The sequence below is a fragment of the Haliotis rubra genome, unplaced genomic scaffold (assembly GCF_003918875.1).
Source record: "Haliotis rubra isolate DU_JTF1 unplaced genomic scaffold, ASM391887v1 Scf1, whole genome shotgun sequence".
NCBI lineage: Eukaryota > Metazoa > Mollusca > Gastropoda > Lepetellida > Haliotidae > Haliotis > Haliotis rubra.
In genome coordinates, this window is record NW_025764891.1 from 7,723,164 (window position 1) to 7,734,614 (window position 11,451).

At 41.0% G+C, this 11,451-nt stretch overlaps 1 protein-coding gene across 1 annotated transcript; it reads left to right on the forward strand.

Annotated features, from left to right (window-relative positions):
- The first annotated feature begins 84 nt into the window (after window positions 1–84).
- LOC124279536 (multifunctional protein ADE2-like) lies at window positions 85–11,178 on the forward strand. Its single transcript, XM_046715394.1, is given in 10 exon segments — window positions 85–226; window positions 1,566–1,763; window positions 3,047–3,225; window positions 3,405–3,612; window positions 6,706–6,823; window positions 6,825–6,873; window positions 7,434–7,611; window positions 9,602–9,760; window positions 10,548–10,707; window positions 10,738–11,178. Coding segments are annotated over 10 exon segments (1,266 nt in total). The 5' UTR covers window positions 85–213; the 3' UTR covers window positions 10,742–11,178.
- Window positions 11,179–11,451: the final 273 nt, after the last annotated feature.

Sequence of the window (11,451 nt, forward strand, 5' to 3'; positions counted from 1 at the left end):
TGTTAATAGACAAACACTGTTAAACTGTCATTATTTACTCGTAATTGTAGACGTTTTATTTTGTAATTGACGTTTATCACGGAGCTTTATCACCTCGCGGATGTGTGACGTTGTGACACGCCAAACCCACGTGTGGCAGTGTGTTTATCCTGTTAGCAGTCTGGTGCAGTTAGACATCTGATTTCAGTAATCTGAGTACAACTTCATACCACCATGTCAGGAGATCGTGAGTATTTGTCTGAAGAATATGTCTGAATTTGTCTTAGAAGTTGTCATCAACAGTAAACAATGTTGTTTTCTTCCAAATTTCCCGCTACCTACCGCGGTATAGTGAGGACGAGGAACGTCTGCGCACCATGTTAGCATAGGTCGAACAGTACATAACAAAATTTGAACTTGTCTTCTTTGTTATAAAGCAGAGCATCAAGTCAACTATTTGAAAATACTACTTATTTGTATTTTAAAAATAATTTATCATATGACATAAATATTGTCAACCTTTAATGTATGAGTTTAAAGATGCTTCTATCACAGCATGAGTGATCACTGATGTTAATTTTTCCAGAGACGGGATATGGTCTCTGATTTTTCTGGCTGAAATAGTGTCCGATAACAATAAATTGTGGCAGTTTTCCAAAGTTTTTTGCATTAACTATTCTCATTGATTAAATTAATAAGTGATATAAAAAAACCCATCTATTATAGGGAAACTGGTGTGAATACACCAAGTCTTTTAAAACTTGGTCATATGTAACATATACGGTAGATTATATTTAAGATTACACTTGCTCAGTAAAGTACAGAAGTTTGTACGTTTTTTGGTTGAGTTGGTTAGATACAATTGTGGGACTCAAACCCTAAAAGAGCAAGAGTCTATGATTTACTTAGATCCCAATTAGTTTATAGAAATTGATACTTGAAATTGCGCTAAAGAAATCCTCTCCTGACGGTGTGTAACAGTGTATTTACATATTCTTTTCTGAAACTAGAAAAGTGTATTTTAGTATATTTGCCCAGTAACTGGAATGTAGAAATGCTTTGCGTTATATCAATATTAAAGCCAAATTTTTATTGGGTAAAGAACATATTTGTTTTTGTGATTATCTTTATGGTTTAAATTAATATCTACACAGACTTTCATTCGCAACAAATGTTTTTCTTAGTTATTCAGTGACAAAATGGCAATACTAAAAACACCAGAAATGAGCTTCACACATTGTACCCATGTGGGGAATCAAACCCAGGCCTTTGGTGTGATGAGCTCAACGCTTTAACCCCTAGGCTACCCCGCCACCCTCACTAAATATATGTATCATAACTGTTTGATGCCCATGAGCAAAAAATTTGACTGTCTGTTCCAGACTTGATTATTTACTGAACACCATCATAGAGCTGGAATTATACAATGAGCAAACATTAGATAGGAATGCAATAATTGTCATGATTTTGAGGCACATGACATGAGACAATTATTTTTCATTATCACAGATTTGATTTTGAATATAATGAGTTTTATCAGGCTGCAGTGTTAAGGCATACACATGGAATGGATACTCTCCTTTCAGAACTGAAGCTTGGAGAGAAGGTTATAGAAGGCAAGACAAAGATTGTTACAAATCTGGTAGATTTCCCCAATCAGGTCTTGCTTCAGTCGAAGGATCGGATCACTGCTGGAGATGGGGCACGTGCTCACGATATGGAGGGCAAGGCTGCAATCTCCACGGCAACCACTGTGGCCCTGTTTAATCTGCTGAATAGTGCTGGTAAGTATCCCGGTGTCAGGGGTTTTCGACGATGTAAGACAAAAACGTAATTTGTATTTGTAATATCATTTAAAGTTTTTATTTTACTAACCTCGAGTGATAAAGGATATATTCATCTATTTCATACAAAAATACCAAGTGTTTCCTACAAAAATAGCGTTGGTGACATCGTATCAGCGAAACAGTGGCCGCTCGTAACATCCGGGTATTTTGTATGGGTTTTCGACGATGAGCCATACTTTTTGCTCCGCACTGCCGGGGAGTGTTGTGATCACGTGGCTTCCTATTTATATATTGCCTGCCACCAGCAGACGACTGATCTTACTGAATTTTCACTTGCTATTTTTTGTTATAAAGGCAACTGATTTTGCATCTGAAGTGGTATTAACGATCTCGGGTAAATAATATTGATGTTTGTTTGCTTTTTATATAGCCTTACTTCCCGATTTCCATTGTCAATAAAACTTCTCACGACAGCGACTGGGCACCCGCCCTACCAGTGAAACTGTTTGTGCACTCCGATCGCACACATACTCACCCGATATAGCGCGAGCAATGCAATCGTCGAAATCACCAGAACGTCGAATTCAGCTCGTGTTGGGATATAAATATGGTTGTACATCACTGCACGAGCAGGCAACAAATGTCATTGTTCCATAAGTCCCCAGTACCAAGTGCTTGAATGTGGTTAGATGTGTGTTGTTGTTCTCCAAAGGGGATTAATCATCGGGGTTTTATGCAACACATAAATGGACGTCCAGTACATACAAATGTAGAGAATGGTTACAAAAAATTCACTGCGTCCAGGGGGATGCACAATATTATTCACTGTACCCACAACACATCTGTGACTTTTCTAAGTGTTTGGTTGTTTCTTTCAGAGCAGTGACTTCCATCATTTCATCCATCAATCCACATGATCAATGATTCATTCCAGGCTCTAAAGAAATTATCAAAATATACAGTTCTCTACACCGTTACCGACCCTCAGGGTGGAAATAACCCATTGCCCGTTACTTCACAAGACCCTCATATTGCCTGCAAGGACCCTTAAAACTAATAATGAGGGGTCCCTGTGGCCCCCATGTTTGTGGGTAGAGGCAATACCCTGAATCGTTACTCATGTTTAGCCTGCCTGAACTCATTGATCTTTGACAGAAGATTTGGTTTGATCTTGTAATTGTCTTTCATCATCGGTTGTCATGAAGTGTAAACTAATCAGGCAAATAGTCCATGATTTTGGATTTGTCTGCATATAATGTTCACAAATGTTTGCTTTTCAGGTATCAAGACTCACTTCATTAAACAGAACAATGACACGTCTTTCATCGCATACAAATGTAGCATGATACCAATTGAGTGGGTCACTCGCCGTGTTGCTACGGGGTCGTTCCTCAAGAGGAATGTTGGCGTGAAGGAGGGTTACAAGTTCTGCCCCCCTAAACTAGAGACATTCTTTAAGGTAAGGAATATCACAGTTACAACTGTGCAGCATAAAACTAAACTCACTCATTGACTTACTGACTCACTCACTCTTGTGTATGGATTCAGTGGCTAGTTTGCATGTTAGACCTCATTTGACCACACCTCACCAGTGCCATGATATGAAAGCAAGACTTTAAGGATGTCCCACATTTACAGGATGATGAGAACCACGACCCACAGTGGTCTTACGAACAGTGTCTGGCTGCCAACATGGAGGTGGGAGGTATGAAGATAGGGCGTGACGAAATAGATATAATGGGCAAGACAACCGTTGCCATCTTTGAGATCTTGGAGAGATGCTGGGCTTCACTGGACTGCAGTCTGATTGATATGAAGATAGAGTTTGGTGTGAGGGCCGACACAGGTGAGGAGGATGCAGTAATAAACCGAATTCAAAGATAAATTTGATAAACATGATAAACTTTTCAGATTTCTAACAGTTTTTGTAAATGAGTATTCAAAGCCCTGAAATTTTCTCTTTCTGTGTGTACACATACCAAGGGACCCGTGAAGATCTGAGGTAGAATAGATCTTCAGCAACCCATGCTTGCCACAAAAGGCGACCATGCTTGTCGTAAGAGGCGACTAACGGGATCGGGTGGTCAGGCTCGCTGACTTGGTTGACAAATGTCATTGGTTCCCAATTGCACAGATCGATGCTCATGCTGTTGATCACTGGATTGTCTGGTCCAGAGTCGATTATTTACAGACCGCCGCCATATAACTGGAATATTGCTGAGTGCGGCGTAAAACTAAACTCACTCACTCACTCATACCAAGGCATGAGATTATATCTCTGGGCTGCAACATTCTGTGTTGTGCTATATTTCATAGTGTTGACAGAGTTGCTTCCCTTAGGCAGCCAGTGGCTTATGATCTCTGTAGAATTCCCCAACGATCGTTATTTTAGGTATGTCAGCACAGTAACTGTTTATGTTGGTTTACAACAGACACTTCTTTCAACAGGTATTAAACCCATGAATCAATCTACAAACTCAGTGGGCATCATTCTCTTCTGTGACAAATGAACTAAATTAGATTATGTGACAATAGGAAGCCAATGGTGGTTGATGTAAAAACAAAATATACATGCTGATGAAATTAATTAACAATGATGGCTGAGGTGCTCTAATCTGTTGTTTTATGAGATCATTGTATGCAGAAGGGATAGAGATATCCCTGGTCTCTGTTGATTGAGGGCTTGTGTCTCCAGTTTGAACTGCTTCTGCAAGTTTCCTTTTGGTGAAGTCCTGGTGGTTTTGGATAATATGTCCACATTGTCCCAAATTATGTTGTGATTGGGGCAGTTGATGATGTGGTCTGATAATGCCGATTTTCTATCAGATTTAGTGGTAGATGATAAGTGTTCTTTGATTCCCGGATATTTATGGGCGGGAGGTTTCAAGCCTACATAGGCCTGCGCCACAATCACAGTTGATTTTATAGACAACACCTTTGGGTTGATGTTGTCGTTTAGAGTATTCCTGCCATTAAGCTTTCAGTAGGGTTTTTAGTGGTGTAGAGCTGGTAAAGTAGGTTTGATGCCTGCTTCTCGCTTGAGAGGCGGCTGATGTGGTGAGAGGTTTTTCCCTATGAAGGGGAGGAGATCTGAATAGGTGCTGGTTCAGGTTTGTTGGAGGCCGGTTTTCTTGTTGGGTGGAGTGTGGTGCTGATAATTTTATCGACTAGTTTCACGGGTAGTGGTTGAACTTGGTGAAAACATGGCGGAGGTGCTGTATTTCTGTAGTGGGACTGGTGGAGGAAAAGGTTGATGGCTCGTCTGGTGAGGGTGGAGATAATGCCAGTTTTGGTTCTCAAAGGGTGGTTGGAGTCAAAATGAATGTATTGGTCGGAAGTGGGTTGGCTTTCTATAGACACTGAAAGTGCGGATCTTGTTGGCTGGAGTTCTGGTTACAAGGACATCTAGAAAGGGAAGTTGACCACTGGATTCTGTTTCTAAGGTGAATTGGACCGGGGTGCTGTTGGTTGAGGTGTTGCAGGAGGCTGCTGGGTCTTGAGTCTTGCGAAGGATGACAAGCGTGTCATCGACCTTCCTGTACCAGCAGGTTGGTTTGATGGTTGAGGTGCTGAGTGCTTGCTGTTGAAGGAGGTCATGTAGATTTCTGTGAGTATTGGGGACAGAGAGCCCATGGGCAGGCCGTGGATTTGTTCATAGTAGTCGTCTCCCAGGTGAAGTAAGTGGAGGTGATGCAGGCAGAGGTGAGGGCAATGATGGAGTCAGTGGTGAGGTTGGTGTCAAGGGAGTTTCTAATTCAGAGATGCGTTGGCGGAGGATTTGGAGAGTTTCTTCTATGGGGACACTTGTGAAGAGGTCCACAACATCGTAACTCAGGATCTGGTCTGCTTCAGTTATTTTGAGGAGTTTGTTACAGAAATCCGTCGAGTCAGAGATGTAGGAGTCGCTGTTTTACCGAGTGGGGCAAAGGATTTCCGTTAGGTGTTGAAATGGTACTGTAGAACACAGTGTCTCTGGAGCACACAAAGCAGTCTGGCCTTGGGTGGGGTCTTGTGGATTTTATCGTGGCTCTGGCATACGGTGGCTGTGGGTTAGATGTGGCTAGTTTGTAATATAGTTGCTGGCTGATTTAAGGTACTTCTCTTTCAGTTGTTTGAGGCTGGCTTTATGTTGGCTGGCTGAGTTTGGCGGTCAGGGTCTTTCTTGATCTTGCGGTAGGTGGTTGGGTCATGGAGGATCTTGTTGACCATGCTGTGAAAGTCCGGTGTGTTCAGGATGACTGTGGCCTTGCCCTTGTCGGCTGGGGCAATGGTGATTTCCTTGTCGTTTAAGTAGGTGATGGATGGCTTGTTTTTCGGCAGCTGTGAGGTTGGGTGGTTGGGGGCTGGCTTTGGCAAGGATGTCGGTTATCTGGTGGCGTAGAAGTAGTCAATCTTACCTCCTAGGCAAAGCTAGTTGTTGGAGTCCCTTTTCAATGTTGGTGATGAAGTAAATTCGTGGTTCTTGGAGTGGTGTGGTTGGAATGAACTTTAGTCCCTTGGAAATCACGTTGACCTGCTGTTCAGTGATGTTTTATCACTGAGGGTTGACATACTAATATCTAATTCTAAGCCAATATACAATGTGACATTCATTGTATCTTGTGGACTTCCTTATGTTTTTCAAGTTTGGGACTTGATACTATCTGTCAAAAAATACATATTCAGTAAGCTTTCCAGGCTAACATCCAATTTAGGTTTAGAATAACGAGATTGTGTGTAAAAACTACTGCTTACAAGATTCAGTAGCATGGAGATTAGTAACATGGTAACCAATGAGGTCACTATAGTCTACAGAGCTTTGTGATGCAAATTCATTTTATCATTATCTCCTATGGGATAACCCTTCATATCACCTGTGCCAGATTTGGATCATGGCAATTATCTCTAATGTTGCTAACTACATCCCTTACTTCATTCTCAGTATCATGATATATAACAGGTGAGCTTGTTCTCGGCGATGTGATCGACAGTGACTCGTGGCGACTCTGGCCTGCTGGAGACCGTCGCCTGATGAAGGACAAGCAGGTTTACCGGGAACTCAAGGAGGTCACCCAAGAGGCTGGACATGGTCAAGAGGAATTTCCAGTGGGTGGCTGAGCGAGTCGAGGTAGATGGGACTAACACTGATTTTAGTTTTATTCCAGCAATATGAAGGTGGGGATGTGTTCAAATGGTAAGGTGGCAATGAGATTAGGTGTCATGTCATCCCTGTTGTTTTAAGTGCTGGATATGACTATCTAGATTTGGATACACACAGGGGGTAGCCTAGTCGTTACAGCGTTCGCTCATCCCGCCGAAGACCCTGGTTCAATTTCCCACATGGGCACAATGTGTGAAGCCCATTTCTGGTGTCTTTGCCTTGATATTGCTGGAGTATTGCTGAAAGCGGCATACTCTCTCACCCTTGAGATTTGAATTACTTGCTTACATATTTGACAATACACTGGCATAATCCTTGCTCTGTCGGTTTTCAACTTCCTTGTTTTAGAGACGATATTGGTCACATATACCATGATTTATGGAAATGCAAGGACAAAATCCATGCTCTATCATGATTTTATTTATTTATTGTTTTTAAACTTCCTTCATTTCGACAACCTTTCGGCCCCTGTCCAGACATTTTGTAAAAAAATGATTATCATAATTTCAGCCATTGTACTTTTTCAGAAACTGACACCCAAGCCCCATGCACGTGCCATAGTTATCATGGGTTCCCCAACTGACAGTGCATTCGCGGAGAAAATCAAGACAACCTGTGCTGCTTACGGAGTGCCATGTGAGATGAGAGTGTCGTCTGCCCACAAGTCAACAGATGAGGTGCTTCAGATCCTAGCTGACTATGAAGGTAGGCATGAGTAAAGGTTGAATATATATTGTCCTTGAACCAACAGGCCTATTGGCCCAGTGGGTTGATCGATAGAAAACAGATGGCCTGTTTGGTTTTTTTATTCCCTGACTAAATCGTACAAAAATATGTTTGGATGGTTCTTGTTATTACCCGGAGTGTGACTTGGCATTGAGGTTGCTAACAAGGACTGGCCATAGTCGTCATGGAGTCGTATCTGAGTGGTGTATCCATGTTAAACTGCTGCATGGAATGCAGAGTGAGATAGGGCTGTCCTCTTAAAAAGAATGACCCGTGAAGATCCGGAGTAGAATAGGTCTTCAGCAACCCATGCTTGCCACAAAAGGCGACTATGCTTGTTGTAAGAGGCGACTAACGGGATCGGGTGGTTAGGCTCACTGACTTGGTTGACACGTCATCGGTTCCCAATTGCGTAGATCGATGCTCATGCTGTTGAGCACAGGATTGTTTGGCCTAGAGTCGATTACTGTAAACGTGTTCATTTCCATGGCCACAACACACATTATTTACAGACTGCTGCCATTATATAGTTTTGGAATATTGCTGAGTGCAGCATAAACTAAACTCACTCTAGACTGAATGAATGACAGGTTTACTCACTCACTTAAAAGAACTTTCAATTTGGATAGGAAATATAAGCGTTAACAAACTTTTCAAAGACAGACATCTTATTAACGCTCCACTGTTCCTCTTTATCACCACCCCAAACACTATGCATGGGATGTATGTGAACAACGCAGTAGCCCCATACACGTGCATGGGGTGTCATTCTTTATTTCAAGAGGGTCGATAAATCACTGTAGACCATTAGTTTTGACAATCATCTTGCATCACACAGTAGTTAGTGTTTGTTTCTAGCCATTTTTTGGTTTGAAAATGAAAATTGTACACATGCAAATTTCACGTCACACACCAATCATCTTTCAAGAGCGACTACTGTACAAACAACTCTGGTCATAAGGACGTGCAAGTGGTGATGCAATCTCAAAACATTCATTATCATATCAACATTGATTGACTTCGATATATGGGTTTTTTTCAAATTAAAAATTAATTCCCTTACTTCTTTTAAAGAGTATATAAAACAGGCATAAGTCCTAACTAGTACTAGCAGACATAGAGATTTCATGCACTCTGCTATATAAGAGCAACAATTGCAATTATCTTGCCTCACACATAAATGTCGTTTTCTGATTGGCTGAGCGCTCTTCTATTATTTTTCAATGTACCCCGCTTACAAGCAAGTAACATTTTCTATGTACCCCGCTGGGAATGCCGACCTCATTTGGTACTTTGTAGTAAAAATTCTTTATTTCGAATAACATGATGTACGGAAACTACCGATGTTTTGCAACTGCAAATTGATGGAAGGTAGATAACCCTAAATTTGTTTTTCTTGTCGTCTGGTATTCTATACTGTGATCCGATACCCGTGCTTCACACAGTTCAAAATTACCATTGAGGTGTTTGGTAAGATAAATACGTTGTTCACTGGTCCCTCGGGGCCCATGGGTTGATGTACTCTTGATGTTTCTTTATGTTGATGTTTCGGGCTCAGGGAACATAAACAAACATCGAGGGTACATCAGCCCATGTCCCCCTCAAGACCAGTGAACAACTTATAATGAGACGTTTCACATCACCTTACCAAAAATCCTTGAACCATGATCATTGATTGAACCATGTATATATTTAGAGAGGAAAACACTAGAAGTTAGTCTTAGTTCAGAAGATACTGTCAGGTGATTAACCTAAGAAATTCTGACTTTGTGTAGATTTTTATTTGAACTTCTTTTGAGTATTTATCGTTGCAACTTCGTTGCATGTTACACACTGGTAGTGTTGATTTTAATATCTGTAAAATGTGGTGGACAAGATGTTCACCTATAAACCTGAATTTGGAAAATATATGCAGTCAGTTGTTTTTCTGTTTCAAAGTTTCTTGTAAAACGTTTGTTCTGGTGTTTAGGAGAGGGTATTCCGACTGTATTTGTGGCCGTAGCAGGGAGGAGCAATGGCCTCGGACCAGTGCTGTCTGCCAACTCTACATGGCCGGTGATTAACTGTCCCCCAGTCACTGGGGAATGGGGATCACAGGACATCTGGTCATCGCTACGGTTACCATCAGGTAGGATTAATCGCCTTAACAGTTTGACGAATGTTTAGTAATTTAGGATAAGAATGTAGCAGCTGATGCTTGCAAGAGGCAGTGAGATTTCTCTTTTTCAGTCAGATGGCGTCTGCTCCTGGGCCCACTTTCATAAAGCCATCTTAGAGCTAAGACTGTCTTATGTCTGTGTTGGAGTAGTTACAATTGCTAAGATTGCTTTGTGCAAGTGGGCCCTATTCAGTTAAAATTGTTATTACCTCTACAGCTTTTGTCAGGGGCGGTGGGGTAGCCTAGTGGTTAAAGTGTTGGTTCGTCACGCCAAAGCCCCGGGTTCGATTTCCCACGTGGGTACAATGTGTGAAGCCAATTTCTGGTGTCCTCCGCCGTGATATTGCTAAAAGTGGCGTAAAACTAAACTCACTCACTCTCTCACAGCTTTTGTCAGTGTGTGTTATGCTTTTCTCTCTCTGTGTTTAATATGCCACACTTCTCAATCCCACCACTCTCAGTTCCTGGTTCTAATTCATTTTGAATTCCACATTTTGGGCATTTGTTCTAAACAAAGGGGAAAAATAGTTGGCTCTTTTACAACATGAATAAAACTTTTGAAAAGATAAGAAAATAAATCAAATTGATCAGCTCCTCTTTTCAAAGAAAAACCTGCATCTTTGCAACCCTACCCTCACCATAATAATACTGTATATTTGGTTCCTTCATTTTCATGGTCAGATGTTTACAGTTGATACTGTCAGGGGAAGATATATTGGTTGGTATATAAATCTAATTATACACTCCCTTTTCACAGGCCTTGGATGTGGAACAGTCCTATCTCCTGAAGCTGCTGGTCTCAACGCTGCTCAAATTCTTTCCTTGTCGGATCACATGATCTGGAGCAAGTTACGTGCAAAAAAGCTCAACACATGGGTCTCACTGAAAGCAGCTGATCGCAAAGCGAGAGATGACAAGTAATCACAAAGTATAGTGATGGATGACAAGTAATCACAAAGTATAGTGATGGATTTAATCGCTGGAAGTCCTGATCAAAATGTTGTTTTGAGTTTGTTTGTCTGACATGTTACATATTCATCATGGGGTCCAAGAGGAGACAACCCATATTCAAACAAATAAAAAAACAGAAAATAGTTTCATATACATGTACCATTAACCTAGATGAATTTAGATCACTCACATATAGTCTTCACATGATACTGTTTTTCCTATACCCTGCACATGTTTATGTTGTGTATCTGAAAATGTTTTTGTTTTGATTTGTTAATGAGGTCTTGTTACCGTGGTTTCATGACAAAACATTTTTGTGTAAGTTTGATATGTTGATTTGACTGCCATTACAATGCATCGTGTATTTCTGAATGAGATTATTTTTTCTATGCGGTCATGTATCAATTGTCATGTTAATGCACTCATCACAGCTTTTCCATAGCAGACGTGAACATGTGAGTGTTTTAGGAAGTTCATACGCTGATATTATTAATAGTGTCCAAATATTTGAAATCTTGGTGTTCATGGAAAGGAATAAATATTTGCTGGAAAACATACTATGTTCAATACCATGCCTGTTTGATGTTGTGACAAGTTCACCATATCCACCTTTGTCAAGATGGCCAAAATGGCCGAAATAAATTGCGTAAAGATACCTGAAAACATAGTTGTGTCTGTGTGGTACCTTAGTTTCATTTTCAACCCTAATA